Source organism: Lynx canadensis, chromosome D1 (assembly GCF_007474595.2).
Source record: "Lynx canadensis isolate LIC74 chromosome D1, mLynCan4.pri.v2, whole genome shotgun sequence".
Classification (NCBI taxonomy): domain Eukaryota; kingdom Metazoa; phylum Chordata; class Mammalia; order Carnivora; family Felidae; genus Lynx; species Lynx canadensis.
In genome coordinates, this window is record NC_044312.2 from 112037996 (window position 1) to 112057355 (window position 19360).

At 61.6% G+C, this 19360-nt stretch overlaps 1 protein-coding gene across 1 annotated transcript; it reads left to right on the plus strand.

The window, feature by feature from the left end:
• Window positions 1-9209: 9209 nt before the first annotated feature.
• Window positions 9210-19108, plus strand: CCND1 (cyclin D1). The gene is made up of 5 exons (XM_030333431.2): window positions 9210-9589; window positions 11150-11365; window positions 11897-12056; window positions 16089-16237; window positions 18794-19108. The coding sequence occupies exons 1-5, from the start codon at window positions 9392-9394 to the stop codon at window positions 18956-18958; spliced, it is 888 nt and encodes a 295-aa protein (XP_030189291.1). The 5' UTR covers window positions 9210-9391; the 3' UTR covers window positions 18959-19108.
• Window positions 19109-19360: the final 252 nt, after the last annotated feature.

Genomic DNA, 19360 nt, shown 5'->3' on the forward strand with positions numbered 1-19360 from the left:
TTAGGACGCACGGCTACTTAGGACGCACGGCTACACAGGACGCATGGCTACACAGGACGCACGGCTACTTAGGACGCACGGCTACTTAGGACGCACGGCTACACAGGACGCACGGCTACTTAGGACGCACGGCTACACAGGACGCACGGCTACACAGGACGCACGGCTACTTAGGACGCACGGCTACATAGGACGCACGGCTACTTAGGAGCTGATCCTACAGAGGCTCTTAAGTCACAGCCAAAAACATTCCTTATAAATGCCTGTGGTTCCAGACGCTCTGAGCTCCCTGCAGAAGGAAAAGGAGGAAATATGGAAGCAGGGACAAGGGTGAGGTAGGAGGCGGCAAATGGTTGAGAGATCCTCTCTCAAAGTGTCCAGGTCTGTCTCGGGTCTCCTGGGTCCCAGAGAGCTAACGCCCGAGAACCGACCCCCAACCGGAAGTGCACTCAGGATGAGCCCTGCTACAAAAAGAGACACAAGAAACCACACAAAACCTTGCTCATGGGCACTCAGGAGGGCATGATTCTGACGGGGGCGAGGGGGTGTGGAGGAAAAACCCAAGGACCACCACGTGGGCACAAGGCTTCTTTGGGGGGTGACGAAAATGTCCTACGATGAGATCTTGGTGATGGCTGCACAACTCTGGGAATAGACTGAAAACCACTGGCTTGTACACTTTAAATGAGTGAACTTTACGCTACGTAAATTATATCTCAATAAAGCTGTTTTTTAAAAAAAAGTGAACCTCGCCATTCTAGGTGCTCTGTGATGTGCCTCTTTCTCCTGGATTTTAGAGTCAGACAGAGCCAGGAGGCATCCCAGCTCCGCCATGGCCACATGAGCCTGCCAGCCTCGATTTCCTCATCTGTAAAATGGGGGTAAAGGGGGTAATTTTTTTTTAATGTTTATTTTTGAGACAGAGAGAGAGAGACAGAGCACAAGCAGGGGAGAGACAGAGAGGGAGACACAGAATCCGAAGCAGGCTCCAGGCTCTGAGCTGTCAGCACAGAGCCCGAGTTGGGACTCAAACCCACAGACCGAGAGATCGTGACCTGAGCTGAAGTCGGACGCCCAACCAGTCGAGCCACCCAGGCCCCCGAGACTCTTTGCTTTTGAGGGAAGAGAATACCTTGCACTTTTCTCCCTTAGGGTTTTCTCTGTGCTGTTCAAACATCTAGAACATTCTCTCCTGCCTCCTTGCCTGTTCATTCTGTGCCCTTCCTCATTCTTGGGTGAAGCCTTTCTCTTCGCCCCCGTCCGAATGCTAATGGCAATCAGAATGCTCGGTACTTCTATGTCCGGAGAGGACAGTGGTGGCCTGCAGAAGGCACCTGCCAATTTGGCCATGAACTCTCACTCAGAAGCAATTTCCAGGCACTATATCTCAGGTGTCCATGGAAAGCCCCTGGAGGACAGAGACTGTGACTCAGTCATGTTTGAGGTCTGTCTCCCTGCCCCCAAACAGTTAAGAAGGCCTGACTCAAACCAAGTCCTTGGCAAACACAAGGATGTGACTGTCTATTCTAAGTGGCCACAAAGCACACCCCCTGTTTCTCCCTCTCCCCAGCCCTAGCGGGTTAAACGGTGTCCCCCAAAAAGACATGTCTACCTCCCCACCACCAGAGCCTGCGAATCTGACCTTATTTGGGGAAAGAAAAAAAAAAAAAAAGAAAAGAAAAGGTCTTTGCAGATGTAACCAAATGAAGGATCTTGAGATGATATCATCTCGGGTTATCCGTGTGGGTCCTAAATCCAAGGAAGTGTCCTTATAAGAGAGGAAGAGAGAACACAGAAGAGTGGCCACAGGAAGACAGAGGCAGGGGCTGGAGGGGTTCAGCCACCAGCCCAGGGACACCTGAAGCCCCCAGAGGCTGAAAGAGGCAGGAAGGAGCCTCCCCCGGAGCCTCTGGGGGGAGCGTGGCCCTACTTCTTGATTTGGGACACTGGCCTCCAGGCCGTGACAGAACAAATGTCCGTGATTTTAAGGCCCCCGGTGGGTGGCCCTTTGTAACAGCAGTCTCTCCAAGGCCAAGGGAGGGTTGAGGCTGAAGGTAGAGGCTGAGGACTCAGCTGGCCCGCCCTACCCCACCCCTTCTCTCTGGTATTGGTAAATAGTCTGTGGATGGTCGGCCAAGGAAGCACCATGGGGCTGGATGTAATACCGAGGTCTTTATTCCACACCCGGCTCAGGGTCCTAATCCCCACGCCACCCTCCCCGCCATGGACTTAGGAGCCAGCCGCTCACTCCACCTCTCCGCATCTCCCACCTCTCCCTACAGGCTCCCGAGTCACGAGGCTGCCCAGGAGTCGGTCCCCCGCCCCCAGCGTGAGGACTAAAGGTCAGCGCATCCCTCTGGGTCAAGGACAGACACCTCCCGGGCAAGGTGCTCCTTGCTGAGGGCGTCCTACATGCTCAGTACTGAAGCAGGAGAGGGAAGGGAGCCGGGAAGGCCCTGGGAGCTGGCGGGACGTCAGCTGTCGCTGCATCTAACGTTGCATTTTGCCTGAAAGCTCTCCAGCTGGTACTTCCAGCCTTGTCTCTGGGTCAGAAGGAAAACAGGCAGCTCAGTCCAAAGGCGCAAAGGGCAGTAGATACCCAGGGTCCTGGGGGCACAGGAATCCCACCCCCACCCCCACCCCGCCAGGCGGGCAGGCCCAGGGGCCCTCTCTCCTCTAGAAGCTCCAACTACACTTAAATGTTTAAGCCAGGCTCCTTGACCCTCTCCATCCTCCCCTTGGGCAGGCGGTGCCCCGGCCGTGGGCTGACACGGTCAGCCTCCCGGCTTCTTACGCTTGTGCCTCTCGGCTTCTAGCCACGTCACTTTGACCCACGCCTTTGGCCAATGTCACTGGTGATTGCCTCCCCGCTTCCCCTTGAGTAGAGAGTGGATCTTTTTACGCAAAGGGATGTCGGGCACAAGCCCTGTTCATCCAGAGACCTGAGCAGTGCCTTGCGGGACCGGCCCTCTTGGACCCAGCAGAACCGCCCCCTGCCCCCACTTTATATCCTTCGTTCTTGTATGGCCGCTTGTGCCCCTGATGGACGCGCTTCCTTTTTAAGTAAGCTTGTCTACTCCTTTGCCAGGGTGAGAAGGAAGGAGGGACGATTAACACGGCTCGACTTCTCTTTAATTTAAAAATGCATTCTAGGATTTAGGTCTCCTGTCCACGGCCAGCTCAGGAGAACTCAGCAAGTAAAAGCAAGCTTACAGACTAGAGAGTCATTTTTACATCCTCTTTCTGAATGTAAACGGAGATGTTTAATCAATTCCACATACACCACGCATCACATGGCCTTCCTTCTGCACAAGAACAAATACATGAATGAATACATTTAACAGGCCTTGACATACACCAGGCCAGGCCGGGCTGCTCACTACTTCACACGTATTACCTTAATCGCTCTGCTCTGTGGCCTTGGGAAGAGTGAGGCCAAACCCCATTTTACACATGAAGACAGGGGTTTCCCCAAGACCGCACGGCTCCTGGCAGATGCCTGCGGGTGACGGGCTTGGCCGCTTCGCAAACGTGGCTGCAAACTTCCTGATACCTTGAAAAAAGGGCTGGGCTTTGCGTGAATTCTTGAAAGAGTAGATTGTTATCCTTATCGGCTTCAAAGGCCCCTGAAATTGTTCTGACGGTGCCCACGACACCGAGGGAGGTGCAGGCTAAGGGCACAGACACGCTGCCGGCCGCATGAGGCTGGATAAGGTGCCTCAGTTTCCCCACCCACCAAGTGTGTTTCTGAGGTTTGGAAGGTGAAATGCATAATAGCAATGAGCTTGGGGGTGGGGTACCTTGCAGGAGAAGCGAGGAATGAGGACAGGTACCTGAGTGAAGGATGGCTCTCCAAATTTTGCAGTAGGTCCTAGGCAAAAATGGGCATGCCTCACATCTTGGGGGGGGGGAGGGGGACAGCCTTTCCCTCCCACCCCCATCCCCCCTTTGGTGATTGTGGGGAGAGCCATCTGTCCGCTGGGGATTGGGAGAGGTGGCGCTATCTGGAGCCCTCTCACCCCTCCCAGCAGGGGGGAGGGACCTCAGCCTAGCCCCAGTCCTATGGGTTCCAGTGGGACCCAGGAGGCAGAGGCAGGATCCAGGATGTGCTGGACTCTTTATCTGGAACCGATCCTCAGAAAAAGACCCTTAAGGACTTTACAAAAAAAAAAAAAAAATAGTTATAGCCAGCTTATTGGGCTTTTCCCTATGGGCTAAGCTCCTCCCAGCTTCCCAATCGACTGAGCCACCCACTGAGTTTGAAGAAGGAAAAGGAGGAGAAAACGATCCGAAGCCGCAGCTCCTCTGACGAGCTTTGTCACCGCTGGGAAGGCACTCACTCGTCTGGTTCGGTCGTGCTCCTCAGATGGACAGTCACCCAATTACAAATAGCGGTGGGGCCTGAGACTCTTCCGGCCCGCCTTTACAAATGAGTATGTCATCACTCCAGCAGTACAACTCTTGTTACGTTTAAAAACACAAAAAACAACAAACAACAAAAAAGCGATCTATGCAGAGGAGAGAGAGGCGAGGGCTGCTGGGTAGGGTGGCTGGAACTGGCCTCCGCGCCCCGCACCCTGGGAGGTCTGCACGCGCTCCGGGGCCGCGGATGCGCGCCTTCTCCAAGCCCTACGGTAAGCGCGGCGCGCAGAGCAACCACGTGGCGGCGGAACCGAGGCCGGGCGGGAATGTGCGGAATGCGCGGCGCGGCCCTGAGCTGCTCCGGAGCCAAGGCCCAGGTTCCCGGGCGCGCGCTCTCGCCTCCCATCTCTCCCCAATCGGACCGCACCCCGGCCCCCCGCCGATCGCCCAGGACTCGCGGGAGTAGGTCGAACCCCGCGCAAGCACCCCGGCGGGGTTTGGTGTTAGACCGCGGCCCTTTGGGCCCCTCGGACTCCGCATGCCCAGAACTCCCCAGAGGGTCCAGACCCGCGATCCGCCCCCGGCCCTCACGGCGCGAGGCCAAGGGACCCAAGAGCAGGGGTGCTGGGCGTTGGGCGTGCAACCCCAATTTGCGCACCTGGAAAAAAAAAATTGTCCTTCCCTTTCCCCTCCTGGCAAGTGTCTGGAGCCCCAGAACTCGGAGGTTCCCCATAATAAAGACCCCGGCCATCCCTCCACCCACCCCCAAGGCCAAAGCGAAGGCTGGGAACGCTTTGGGGCATCCCAAGGGCACAAAGAAGCAGGCACGAGGATGTGGGGTCCTCCCCCAACACGGTCTCCGGGAAAGCGCGGGGTTGGGGAGCGAGTGACAAGTCCTCCAAGGCGAATGAGGGGGCGTCCAGCCCTTCCCGGGCGGGGCGGGAGCACGCGGGAGTCCACAAGGGTATCAGTGCGGGCCGTCCGGGAAGGTCCGGCGCGGATGAGCCACCCCTCTTGCTTCCGCGGCGCCCCCGCGAGTCTCCGCAGCGGCGCTCCGCGCCCTGGTCAGGGGCGGGGTCTGCTCCACCTCGGGTAGGCCTTGGCCCTGCCCGGCCCCGGGACACGCGGGCACGTCTTGGCCTCCTAGGTCATTACCCCCGCCCCCCAACCGATTTCTTTACCTCGGTTGGAGGTGGTTATCTGCTCGGTCTGGGCTCCCACTCCGCGACACTTGGCTAGAGACCGGCCAGGGGCCTGAGCCAAGAGTCCAGGGAATTCCTAGCGAACTTTGGGGTTTCATACAATAGCTCAGGACACCAGGCGATGCGTTTTGAGGGACGAAGTTCAAGGCGTTGGATTCTTCTTTCACCCCTAAGACTGCACCTTCTTCCTAGGGAAACCGGGGGCGTTGTGAGCCACCACCCCCACACCTGTTGGGGTTTGCTCTTTAACTCCGGGCACATCGTGCCCACAGCCCTCAGAGCTGGGAGCGGAGTGCCCCGTCCCCGCATCCCGCCAGGCGGACGACCGGGACTCGGGTAGGGGGTTGTTAGTCCGTGTGTGGCTGGAATTAACTCTCAGGGGCGGAAACGCACATGGGCGGCTGGGGACGGTGGGAGGTGCGGCTGCCCCCGTTCCCCACGTGGGACCGTTCCCAGGTGGGCGCCGGAGCCGGAGTTCGTCCCGGCACGCCCCGCAGCTTTGGAGCGCCCGGGTGGGCACCGCAGAGCCCAGGCGGAGCTACTGCGGCAGGCACGTGGACCTCCGGGCGCGCCCGAGGCGAGCAGGGTGGGGGAAGGGGAGCCCCCGCGCCGGGGGACCCCGTGGCCAGCATTCGGAAGCGTTTTCCAGAGCGACTTAAGGGCTTAACAATGGAAAACTCGCGGAGCTGGAGCCAGGTCCTTTCAAGTTGCCGCCAGGTATGCGGCTGCAGGTGACCCCACCTGGGTGCGCCAGCTCGGGTCCTGTGTGGGGTGGGCGGCTGCGGGAGGTCGAGGCCGGGGGAAGAGCTCCACTGGGCCTCGCACCCCCCTCCCCAAAGCCCCACCGCGGGCCGGCGCGCAGCCGCAGTGCGTCCAGGGGTCGGCGCCGCGGCGGGCCGGTTCCTGAATGAACGCGCTCCCTTCCCCCGCCTGAATGAAGGTTCCCACAGCCAGGGACGGTGGCAAACGCGCCGGCCGCGGAATTCGCCCTCTCGGGGCCGAAGATCCACCGCGGCCGCCGTCTCCCCTGGGGGTGGTGAGCGAGGGGGCCAGGAAAGCGGGAAGGTGATTTCGGTTACTTTGGGATTTTCTTTCCAACCAACGTAGTGCCTTCCCGATTGGGCCGCTGGCCCTTTGTCTCCAAATAGTCACCGAGAAATAAACGCAGAGCACTTTAAATGAGCCCAGGACTCGCAGTTCCTGCTTCGTGGTGGGGTTTTTTAAAGGCAGTGCAAAATTAAACTGCAACAGAAAAGTTTTTTTTTTTTTTTAAGTTGCTTTTCTCTTTGGGACACACACACACACACACACACACACACACACATTAAAATAAAAACGCGCCCTCGGCTCTCCTAGAAGCGGCCGCCCTTAAGGGCCCGGAGCTGTCGGCCCCCTCTGCAGCCCCAGGGACGCGTTTCTGGGCTCCCCGGGGTGGGGGCTGGGCCGCTGGCGTTCCCCGCCAGGCCCCAAATTCCTGCGCCTCCCCCGCGGGTTCCTGGACGGCTCTTCACGCTCGCCGGCCGGGCTTGCACTTTTGCGCCCGTCCCTGAGCGGGGAAATCAACGAAGTTCCTAGTCGAGATCTGCCCGGTCCGCCTAGTAACAGCGCCGCGCCCCCATTGGCTCATGCTAATTCCAGTTTCCTCTGTCTTTCTCCCGGGTTAGGGGGAAGCTCCCTCCCGGACCCGGAGCCCGTTTAGCCGTAGTGGGCGAGCCTCTTTATGACCCGCTGCCCCTCGCCGTCGCCCGCCGCCCCGGGCCGGACCGGACCGAGGCGCTCGCGGGGCTCGGTCCCCTCGCCCCCCGGGGCAGAAGCGGCCCGGTGAGAGCGCGCAGCCCCATAAATCATCGGGGCAGCCGCCCGGTCGGGATTTTATGAATGAAAAAGCAGTCGGGCCGCCCTCGTGCGCGGGCTGCTGCTGCGAGGCACCGGCGTGCCCGGGGCCAAGGCGAGCGTGGGTGCCCGGGGAGGGGGACACGGCGGTGGGCGCTCCCCGCCCGGGCCACCCACCGCTTACGAGGCGTGAGCCGGGGGTAATTACCCTCCTGGACCCGGAATATTCGTAACCCTAATACCCGGCGGGGGAGGGGGAGCGGGAAGAATCAGCCCTGGAAGGGGGGGGGGGTGTCCTGTCTTGCTGCGTGTGCCCTTGGCGAAGGGGAGGGGGCTTTTTCATCCGTATTTTTTGAGCCTTTACTGCTTAAGAGGATACGACGGTTTGATGACGCTCCACTATGTCCAGAGGGAAGTAAATGAACAGTTTTCTTAAGTGGGGGCAGGTAGTGTAAAAACTTTTTTTAAAAGTTAAGACAGGGCAAAATGTCCTTTTATTAAAAAAAAAAAAAAAAAGCAACCGAAGAAGAAGACTAAATCTTAAAAACTTTTTTAAGACCACTTTTCTGTGTTCTTTTGTATATCCCGTAGTTTAGCGATAACATTGGGTTCCCTCTGGTATAACCACAAATACGTATAGATTGTGTTTAAAACCAGATCAGTATACCCATTTCTTTAACTTGGAATTGTTCTAATTTTTGCCAGCCCCTGCCATCCCCCCACAGGCTCACGAATGCAGCCCGGGGCTGATTGTAAAAGGTGCAGAGGTGTCCACACCCCCCAGCAAAACCGATTAGGAAGCTTCCGGTGGTCTTGTCACAGAGACGCGACTAATATTTCCAGCGACTTAATTTATTTTTAATTAAAAAATGAGGCAGGACAGAGACAACTTGTTTTCGCAGCCTTCCATCCAGGGTGTTTTTCTAGCTGTTAAATTGCCGGGACGGGGGTGGGGGGCTGGGGAGATTGGGGATCCCTAAAAGGATGTACTGGTCAAGGTAGGGAGCCAACTCGCAGATCCCCCAGGCGAGGAGGACAGGATGAAGGAAATGCTGGCCACCATCTTGGGCTGCTGCTGGAATTTTCGGGCATTTATTTTATTTATTTTATTTTTTGAGCGAGCTCATGCTAGGCTGAAATCCCTTTAGGGTTTAGGGATACCCCTTCGGGCATTTGCAACGACCCCCCCTGGCGCGGGAATGAAGCCTCCACCAGGGTCGCGGACTCTGCTCCGCGTCCCTGAATGCTAAATGGTTCCTGAAATTTACACGTGTTAATGAAAATGAAAGAAGATGCAGACGCTGAGATTCCTTGGCCGCCTGTCCGCCCGTGGGTGCCCTCGTGGCGTTTTCGGAAATGCGCCCATTCTCCCGGCTCGTGTATAGGGTGTCGCCGGGCCCCAGAGTTCCCCCCAACCCCCCATGCGCTCTCCCCTGGCTGCGTGTGGCCCGCCCCCCCCCCCGTTGTCCCCCCTGCAAAGCCACCTCCACCCACTCCCCAAATCCCAGGGGACCCACACGGGGAGGGCAGATACCCTTGCACCCCTCTTCCCCGGCGGGGAGAAAGGCAGCCTCGGGCGATTTGCATTTCTATGAAAACCAGGCTTCGGGGGCAACTCCGCCGCGGGGCAGGCGCGGCGCCTCCGGGATGGCTTTTGGGCTCTGCCCCTCTCCGCTCCCCGGCGCTCGGAGCCCGCGCCCCCTCCCCCTGCGCCCGCCCCCCCCTCCCCCCCGCCCGCTCCCATTCTCTGCCCGGCTTTGATCTCTGCTTAACAACAGTAACGTCACACGGACTACAGGGGAGTTTTGTTGGAAGTTGCAAAGTCCTGGAGCCTCCAGAGGGCTGTCGGCGCAGTAGCAGCGAGCAGCAGCGTCCGCGCGCTCCGGCGAGGGGCAGACGAGCTCGAGGGAGCGCGGGACAGCGGGAGCTAAAGCCGAGCGCGGACCGACCCGGGACCCACCGCCGTCCCCAGGCCGCCCAGCAGAGCCCCAGCCATGGCACACCAACTCTTATGCTGCGAGGTGGAGACCATCCGCCGGGCGTACCCCGATGCCAACCTCCTCAACGACCGGGTGCTGCGGGCCATGCTCAAGGCGGAGGAGACCTGCGCGCCCTCGGTGTCCTACTTCAAGTGTGTGCAGAAGGAGATCCTGCCGTCCATGCGGAAGATCGTGGCCACCTGGATGCTGGAGGTGCGGGGCTTCGGGCCGCTTTCTTAGGACCTTTCCTGCAACTTGTTGCCCAAACCCACATTTCTTTGCGGCTCGTCTCCCTCCCTTCTCTCCCAGCTCAACTTTGAAGTTTGCTGGGGTGTTGCTAGGAACCGCATTTTCACAATATATAGATATTGTGGGTATTTTTTGAACGGGGAGGAGGTGGGGGTGGGGTCGATTGAGATTCCCTATCCTGGCGGGGGGTGGGGGTGGAGCGGTCGGGGAGGGGTCCCCTTCGGGGAAAGCCAATGCCAGGGGCACCCCAGTTGGCTCGAGGGTGCGGGCCGGCGGCCTGGGCGCCCTTTGTGGCCCCTGCCTGCGCCCGAGCCCCCTCGCCGCCTCTCTGCCTGCACGGCCGCGAGCCGCCTGCTCCAGGGGGAGGGGGCATAGATTTGATTTTTAAATTAATATCCACGGACACGTATGCAAGGGCCGCTCGTGCCAGTATTATGCGCCATCTTTGTTCTTTTATTGCAAAGCAAAAGTGTTTATTAATAATTGGGGGCAGGGTGGGGGCGGGGAGCGGCCGGCGAGGCGCTGGGGCCGCCGCGAGGGGCCGCGCGGCCGCCGGGAACCGGAGGGAGGGGCGCGGGGACGGAGCGCGGGCAGCTTGGGGGGGACCCCGCTCGGGAAGAGGGGCCCCTTTGTTCAGGCTGCGAGTCCCGGGGCGCCCCGCACGGCCAGCCTGGGCCGGAGAGCACGCCGAGCTGCAAGGTCGCGTGGCCCCCAAGACGCTGGGGATTGACCCCGGTCTGCAGGGGTCTCGGCTTGGGGGACCTGCCTGGAGCAAGCCGGCGGCCCGGGGCACATTTTCAGGTCTCCGGTGGGCGCCCGGGGGACCCGCGGATATTTTAAAATAATTTTTGAAAGTGCGGCGTGGTGCCCTTGCGAGAGGGAAACGGCGCCCGCGCCCAGGGGGAAGGGGGGGCCACCGAGTTTGAATTCCTGGGGCTCTCCCCGGAGTCTGCAACGAGCTCTAGACCCCCGGCCTGGGTAAAGGGCCGCCCGAGGGTCATTTTCAGGGGTTTTTTATGTACTCAGTTATTTTTTTAATATTTTTAAATATTTTTTGAAAAGATGACGTCTGGGGAAATGCGGCGCGGCGGCCTGGGACGCCACCTTTGTGTCTCGCAGGCGCTGTGAGCGCGGCGCCCGGCCCCGCGGCCCGCCCCGCGGCCCCGCACCCCATTTGGAGCGAGACCCGGCCCGGCGGTCCCCGGAGCACCCACGCGGGCCGGGGTCCGCGGGGCCGGCCGCCCGCGCGCGGCGCACGCCGCCAGCCGTGCCCACACCCGCCCCCACCGTGCCAGCCTCGCTGGGACTTTCCCTTTCAGTTTCGGGGAGGGTGGGCACTGGGGACACGCCGGGGAGGGGGCGCGGCAGCCGCCGCTTCTGCCGCCCCCTGCCCCGACCCGCCGCGCGCTCGGGACGACCCGTAGCCCCAGCGCGAGCCCGGGGGGGGGGGGGGGGAGGGGGTGACCGCGGGGTCTCCGCGGAGGGGGCCCGGCGGCGGCGGTCACGGCCCCCGTGCCCCGGCAGGTCTGTGAGGAGCAGAAGTGCGAGGAAGAGGTCTTCCCGCTGGCCATGAACTACCTGGACCGCTTCCTGTCGCTGGAGCCCGTGAAAAAGAGCCGCCTGCAGCTGCTGGGGGCCACCTGCATGTTCGTGGCCTCCAAGATGAAGGAGACCATTCCCCTGACGGCCGAGAAGCTGTGCATCTACACTGACAACTCCATCCGGCCCGACGAGCTGCTGGTAACCTGGGACCCCCCCACCGCCCACCGACGCCCCAGGACCCCCAGGACCCCGGGGGTGGGGGAGGTGCAGAGGGCAGGAGGCCCCGCGGGCCGCCGACACTCCCTATGCCCCAGGGGCGGGCGGCCGCTCGGTGGGGCCCCCCTCGAGGAGCGGGCGGGACCCCCGCCGCCCCCCAGCTGCGGCGCCCCACCGCTCGCGGTCGCTCCGACTCCCACTCGTCTGCGCCCCTAGCGCGGCCGAAAAGTGGGCGGCGCGCGCCCTCTAGCGGCGACGACGCTGGCGGCCCGCGCTGGCTACCAGGTCTTGCGTTCCAGGTGGGGGTCATTTTTTGGCCCGACCTGGGAACAGTGGGCCTTTTTGTCCACGTCACTTTCTCTTTGGGGACCTCTTTGGGGATGGCCTGCTCTCCCCCACCTCCTGGGCGCCCAGCATCCCTTATCCCTTCTCTCCTGGGCCGTGCCCCACGGAGGGGAGGGGCAGGGGCTGCCCCTGCACCTCTCTTTACCCTGGGTCACCCCACGTTCACAGCAAATGGAGCTGGTCCTGGTGAACAAGCTCAAGTGGAACCTGGCCGCGATGACCCCGCACGATTTCATCGAGCACTTCCTCTCCAAAATGCCCGTGGCCGAGGAGAACAAACAGATCATCCGGAAGCACGCGCAGACCTTCGTCGCCCTCTGTGCCACAGGTAGGGCAGCTGGGTCCCGCTGGCCCCGGTCTCCCGGGGTGCCTCTCACAGGGGCTCCTCTTCCTTCCTCGGGCTGTGCGCTGGGGCTAGATGGGCTGGGGGGGGGGTGCCCTCCTGGGGTCGGGCAGCGGAGACTGGCCACGGCCACCACGCAGCGCCTCGGGGATGGGTGTGGGTGGGTGGCCAGGCCGCGGCCACTCCATGCTGAGAGAGGTTGACCTCGGCTGCCCGGCCTGCCTCCCCACTCCCGTCCTCCCGCCCCCCCCAACACACACACACACACACACACACACACACACACCAGTCCTTCCCCATGTCCTCAAGGGGCCCCCTTCTGGCCTCTCCCGGGCTGGGCCACCTGCCAGGGGCGCCTACAGGGGTGGGGAGTGCCGGCCCGCGGTGCCTGCACCACGTGCTCTGGGCGGCCAGCAGCAGCCCTCGTGCGGGGGCGGCCAGCAGCACAGCTTGGCCGCCAGAGGCCCCGCCAGGGGTGCCTCGGGCCGGCTGGGCTCAGCTGAGCCCTGGGAGGGGCTTCAGATCGGCCCGGGCTTGGGCCGCCACGGTTGGCAGCAGGGGGCCGGTCTTCTCCCCCGCTGGCAGGGCTCTGGATGGTCCCTGGAGGCCCCTGCCTGACACTGCCCTGGCCCGGGCCCTGGGACAGCCAGCCTTTCAGAAGTCAGGGCAGGCAGACGCGCGCCCGCTGTTGCCTTGTCTCCCCCGGGCCCTGACCCTGACGCCGCCCCCTTTCTTTCTCCCTCTGATCACGTGGACTGGGCCCAGCAGACCTGGAGAACCCTGCCTGGGGACCCACGTCCTCATCCCAGCCAGCTCCACACTGGGCCACTTCCGCCCCCGGGTCAGGCCTCAGACATCGCGTGGGGCTCCCCCAGTCTGTGGGCCACGCAACATCAAAGGGGGGGAGGTTGGCCTCTTTCACTCCCTGTCCGGGAGCGGTAGAGCCCCTGTTCCGACATCTCCCGGCACCCTCCCGCTGTCCGGGTGCCCTGGTGGCTGGGATTTCCGGGTCAGGCGAGAGTCTGCCGGCCTCTCCACCCTGCTCGTCCTCCTGCACAAGGCACGAACCCCTCCTCTGAGCCCTTCCAAGCAAGGGGAGTGGGGGGGCACACCGTGGGCCCTGACGGATCTGCGGGGTGGTGGCTCCAGCCCTCTGGCAGGGGTAGGGAGCCTCCCGCGGGCCGTCCCCTCGGCCTCCGGGGGCCAGCCCCTCAAGCAGGCAGGGAGGCGTTCTCTGGCTGGGGCGCCTCAGAAGAGAGAGGCCTCCGGAGACTTCCAGGCAGCCTTTTAAGGAGCTGAAAGTGGTTCAGAGAAATGGCAAAGTTTCCTGGAGATCGTGCAAGGAACGGTTCTTGTACACCCTCCCCCCCCAGGATGGCTGGGGCAGCCTGGAGTTTCCCCTCTCCCAGAACCCCGCGGAAGTGGGGTGTGGAGCCCTCGTGGGGCGCTGGCAGTGAGGCGAGCGAGCCTGGCGCAGAGGCTGTAAACGCGCTTTGGTGCTGGCTGTCCAGCTGCCGCGGGCCGCCGTGCGTAAGCACGCGGGGCCTCTGAGACCGTGCCCAGCAAGCACCACCACCCCCCGCCCCCAACCTGGGGCCTGCAGGGTGCATCCCAGGCCCCGGTGCCTGGGGTCCACCCGGAGGGAAGGTGCAGCGACGGCTTTTCACATGCATTACCTCCAGGGCGGGCCCCCCCCCACCCCCCACCGCGGGAGACAGGCGGCCGGGGGAGGAGAGGGTCACCTGCCCATCCACGTCCCTCCTTGGAAAGATTCTCGGTCCAAATCCTCACCTGCGCGGTTGCAACACAGCTGAGGCGCAGCCGGGCCCTTGGTCACGAGGGGACCACTCTCTCTGGAGTAACACGATGGCAGCTCAGAAACAGACTGGCGTGAGGGGGACGTGTAAGCAAAGGCCCCCAAAGATGTTCTTGTCCGCCACGGGGCCAGGGTCCCGCTGAACGGTGTCGTGGGGGGGGGGGGGGAACTCTGCTCTCCGTGCCGTGTGGGCCTGCAAACTGGGCCTCCCGCGTATCTGCAGATGTGCACGTATCCCCCCTGTTAACGTACATGCCTGCGTGTGCACCGGAGCCTTCCGGGGAATCGCAGTGGGCTGGGTAAAGAAACTACAGGTGCCGCTGGAAGCGGACAGAAAAATCGAGTCTAACGGGTGGGTCTGAGCAAGGGTCAGCAAACCCGCACAGCCCCAGCAGCTGCTCTGGCAGTGGCCCCAGGCTCTTTGCACTGGGCGCCGAGTCGAAGTGTCGGACGGTATAGTCAGGTTGTTCCTTACCTACGTATGCGCGCGCGCACGCACACACACACACACACACACACACACACATATTCCTTATCTCCACACATAAGCCCCACACCGCAAAGGCACACATACGCTTCAGTGGGGACGTGGGCTTCAGGAGCGAGCCCTCCCCCCGTTACACCATCCGTCTTGGACGGGAGTCTCGAGCTCCAACCAAATTGTTGCTGGGACTGCAGCAACTTTTTTTTAATGTTTATTTTTGAGAGCACGCATGTGAGCAGGGGAGGGGGAGACGGCGGGGGGGACAGGGGATCCCAAGCAGGCTCTGCCGCTGACAGTAGAAAGCCCGATGCGGGGCTCGAACTTGGGAACTGGGAGATCACGACCTGAGCCGAAGTCGATGCTTAACCGACTGATACACCCAGGTGCTCCTGCAGCCCTGAGGTCCCTCAATGACAAGCTTTTCATTCATGGCTCTCCACTCACAGACTGGGTGGAAATGCTCCCATTTATTTAATATATTTTTTTCTTTAAAACTTTTTTTTAACATTTATTTGTTTTTGAGACACAGAGAGAGACAGCATGAGCAGGGGAGGGGCAGAGAGAGAGGGAGACGCAGAATCTGAAGCAGGCTCCAGGCTTCGAGCTGTTGGCACAGAGCCTGATGTGGGGCTCACAAATTCACAAATTGCAAGATCATGACCTAGGCCAAAGTCGGACGCTTACCCGACTGAGCCATCCAGGCGCCCTGGAAATGCTCCCATTTAAAGAGGGAAAGAGGGGGGCGGGCCTTGTTAGGTATTTCTTTTTCAAGTTTCCACGGTGCCCGGCAGCGGGCTCTGTTCCCCCTCCAGGGTGGCTCCTTTCTTCCCCAGCCTGCTTTGCTGGCAACGGTACAGCCTGATGTCTCCTCCCAGGACGAAGCCTCAGCTAGGCTGCTGGGGACACGCACCCTGGCCCACGAGGTCCCCTCCTTTCACGCTCAGCTCACCCAGCCCGGTCCTGTGCCCCATGCGTGTAAGATGAGGCAAAGGGGCTGAGCCCCCGATCGAGACTCAGAACTCGGTGGCCTCCCCCACCAAGAATTCCTGGCTCTGTGTCACAGAACGGCAGCCCACGGGGCACCACGTGGCTGCTTAAACATCCTTCCTGCTTTCCCACCTTTCCGTAACAAGTGTGGCGAGTGCTGGCCTCACCCTCGGAGCAAAGGCAGGGGTTCCGCCCTCGCCGAGCTGTGCCTGGGGCAGAGGGGATGGCGTGCTGGCGACTGGCGGGTGGAGTAATGAGGTAACGCCAAGTCCCAGGAGGGGGATAAACAGAGGATAAGCCTCCAAGGCCACCACTGCAGGACCACTGACCACTGCCCCCTGCGCGTGCCCAGAGGGCTGCCCTGGGGAAGGTGAGACAGGTGCTCCCCTCCGAGAGTACAGGCTGGGTCCCTGGAGGCCTGGCGGGCCGTCTCCAGTCCCTGTGGCCCCGCAGCATGCCTTCTCCCTTGTAGGTTTGTCACCTTTTAGAATGTGAATAAGCAGCACGTTCCCAGGGCTCCAGTATAGCGACGCCCCTCCTCCCCGCAGGCCTTTGCGGTTTGTTCTCTGCCGGTGTCCCAGCTCCGGCTGGGTGCAATGCAGGCCCGGCTTGTGCTCTCCCGGCCTCCGCACCCTGATGCGGGGCTGGTGGGACCACGGGGTCCCGGGGAGGCCCCCCGCCCCGCCGCCACCCGCTCACAGCCCCTCGCCTCTCTCCCTTTCTTCTGCAGACGTGAAGTTCATTTCCAACCCGCCTTCCATGGTGGCAGCGGGGAGCGTGCTGGCCGCGGTGCAAGGCCTGCCCCTGGGGAGCTCCAACAGCTTCCTGTCCTATCCGCGCCTCACCCGGTTCCTCTCCAAAGTGATCAAGTGTGACGCGGTAAGCGATCGGTTGCGCCGCTCCTACGCTGGCTTGGCTGGCCTGCTCAGCAACCGGGTACTAGAAACTTCTAGTACCCAGGGGTCCAAAGCCAATTCCTTGATGGGAAATGCCATGGCTCGTGCCAAGGCCCCCAAACGTGATGGGGGAGGGCGGGGGGTGCCCTGTGTTCAGACGCAAGGGACCTGGTCATAACAGAGCCCTGGCCCCAGGCTGACCGGGTGCCGGCCTCACCCCACCCTCCCGGGGCTCCTTTGGAAGGAGAAGCATCTCGCGGTACTTGCTGGCAGGCCAGGAGGGTCCTCAGGTTTCCCAGGAGCAGGCAGGAGCCATAAACCCCTCCCGGTGAGCCGTCCAGGGAGCGGGGCCACAAGGCGGGCCCGTCAACGATCCGTGCCCTAATGGCATGTGGAGCTGTGGCCCCGTCCAGCTTTGTCTGCGCAACAATGCGGATGGCTCATAAATGGAGGCTTTAAAAGGGCTCCTGTGAGGTCTCCAGATGCAACAAAGGCCCGTGGAGACAACCTTGTGTTTTACGGCCCTTTCTGAGTGCCTGCTGCTATTACAGCCCGAGCCGGAGTCCGTGGTGTCCTTCCTGCTTACAAATGCCATTGTTTTATTCCCCATTCCGTTTTTGTCTTAAAAGAAAGAGTGAAAATAACAATTACAAGGGTTTGTGGCCTTTACCAGATTAGACCAGCGAGGATGACAGGTCAGCCCTGGGCCCTGCTGGGCGTGCCTTATGGGAGCCAGTGACCGCCCTGACCCCGGTCCGGGTCTGGCTCGGACGCGGGCTGCCTTCTGGTGGCCCACCCTCGAGTGCCTGGAGGCTCCGTCGTGGGCCCTAGCGGCTGCCACCTCCCCGCATGATTCGGGGAAGAAAAGCCAGGCTGCGGGGCAGAAGCTTGCCCGTCCGCTGCCCAGCACTGCCGGCTGCCTGGAGGAGGCGGCATGCTTGCTCATCTCCCTGTTGGGAGCAGGCGGCTCCCGGAGGCAGTGGGGGGTTCGGGGGGGGGGCTCCCTCAGTCTCAGTGCTTCCTGGGCCCCCCGGAGGGATGGGGTGTCCTGGAAAGATGACCCCTGCCTCTCCCCTTCAGAGAGAGACCCCACAGACGGTGCTGGGCACAGACAGTTGTAGGAAATCACTGCACGACCCCTTATTTGCATAGAGATCGTGTCAGTTAGATCTGAAACAAGACCTCAGCTGAGGACAGGGGAGAGATCGGTTGAGGCTGCAATTCGCTAGTCTGGTCACCCGGCGACAAACGTCCGGAAAACACTGGGTGGCGGGCGGGGCCCTGCGTATTCCTGGGGCATGAGCCGCGTCTGCCCTTGCTCCGAGCTGGCTCCCGGCTGCCAGAGGCCGCTCTTCTGGGCCGAGGCTGCTGGCTGCGAGGAGGAAACAAGTCCCTCCCTGCACCCCTCTGCCCTGAGTCCAACACCAGGCCTCTCGAGCCTCAGTTTCCTCATCCGGAAAACTGGCTTTTTGCACCTACACCGCTTTCCTCACCAGCCACGACAAATACTGAACCGGTGGTGTAGGAGAGCCCTCCGCGCAGAAGCGTATGGCTCTGTAAACGTGGCAGGTCCCCCAGGGTTCACTCGGAAGCTTTGCTGGCCTAGATCCCCTTCTCTGGGGCACTGGACACCCGTTTCGCAGCACCCTCCCCAGGTGGGCCCACGGTTCACCTGTTCCTCTGGGGAAAGGCTCGGATCTGTCTTCCGGGCTGGCCCAGAGACTACCTGGTTCTAGAAAAGAAGCCCCAGTGTGGCATCTCAGGGTTGGGACAAAGCCTGACACCTGCACTTTTGAGCTGCGGGGAGACTGGCCACCATGAGACCACGAGAAGCCCTGGACTCCCCAAGATCACTTCTTGGGCATCGAGAACTCGGGGTGATTGCTGGCAGAGGAGGGCCGCGGGATTGCGGGGGTACACGCTGGGCCAGGCCAGCGTGTCTCCCAGGGTGCAGGCCAAGCGGGTGAGGACAGAGGGGGATAGAGGGTCCGAGTCCCCCCCGGGGCCACCCAACGCTCATTCTCAGTCATGCACGGCCTAACGCTTTTGACAGCCATTCATCTCGGAAGGCTGGGTTCACCACAGGGGCTGACACGGCAGAGGTTAAGTCCCAAAAGCAGGGCTCAGAGGGCCTCTCTGTCCTGGGTCAAATAGCGCTGAGTTTGGGCTGGTGGGAACAGGGAGCCAGGATGAGAGCCTGGCAGAGGGATTCCAGCGGGGGGCCAGGGTCCTGGGGTGGAGACGGGGGGCTCGGGACAGGCCAGGGAGGCACCGGGTGGGCACGGGAGACAGCCGGCAGCCCTGTGGCCTCCGGGGCCTTCGGACCCGAGTGGGGTCTCCGCAGCCCGGGCAGCACGGGGGCTCCTCAGGCCGGGGCAGCCGGGGGGCCAAGCAGAGCCCATGCCCATGGGTCCTGGGGTTCGGGCAGTGGCCCCACCCGACTGCGGGGAGGCAGTCCAGGTCTTGGCGTTTGCAGGAGGGCCTTGACCACAGGCCCCCTTCTGAGCACCCCCTGTCTCCCTGTCTCCCGTCTGGCCAGGACTGTCTCCGGGCGTGCCAGGAGCAGATCGAGGCCCTGCTGGAGTCCAGCCTGCGCCAGGCCCAGCAGCAGAGCCTAGACCCCAAGGCGGCGGAGGAGGAGGAGGAGGAGGAGGAGGCCGACCTGGCCTGCACACCCACCGACGTTCGAGACGTGAACATTTGAGGGCGCGCGTGCGTGGCGCGGGAGGGGCCGGCCCCGGGTGCTCCCTGGACAGGACCGCTCCTCGCCAGGACCGGTCACGACCAGAAGGGAAAGCTTCCTTCTCCTTTACTGTCGGTTTTTTTCCTTTGCTCTTTCTCCCTTCCGTCTCTGACATAAGCAAAAGAAAAAAAAAGTATCCGAGAAGCTGTCTTTAAAAAAAAAAAAAAAAAGAAAAGAAAAAAAAAAGGAGAGAAAAAAAATAGTATTTGCATAACCCTGAGCTGGGGGGAGGGGGTGGGGGGAGGCTGTGCTACAAAAATAGAGAACCTTATACCCCATAATCAACTAGGTCGTATGCGAACGTGTTTGTGTCTCTGTGTCGTAAGGATAGGCATTAACACAAGGAACAAGTCTGCAGGGGAG

Excerpts from the sequence above, each read along its gene's own strand:
- CCND1 (XM_030333431.2), top strand. The coding sequence starts at position 9,392 with ATGGCACACCAACTCTTATGCTGCGAGGTGGAGACCATCCGCCGGGCG. Across the intron at positions 11,366-11,896 it reads TCCGGCCCGACGAGCTGCTG|CAAATGGAGCTGGTCCTGGT; the intron begins GTAACCTGGGAC and ends CCACGTTCACAG. Across the intron at positions 16,238-18,793 it reads AAGTGATCAAGTGTGACGCG|GACTGTCTCCGGGCGTGCCA; the intron begins GTAAGCGATCGG and ends CCGTCTGGCCAG.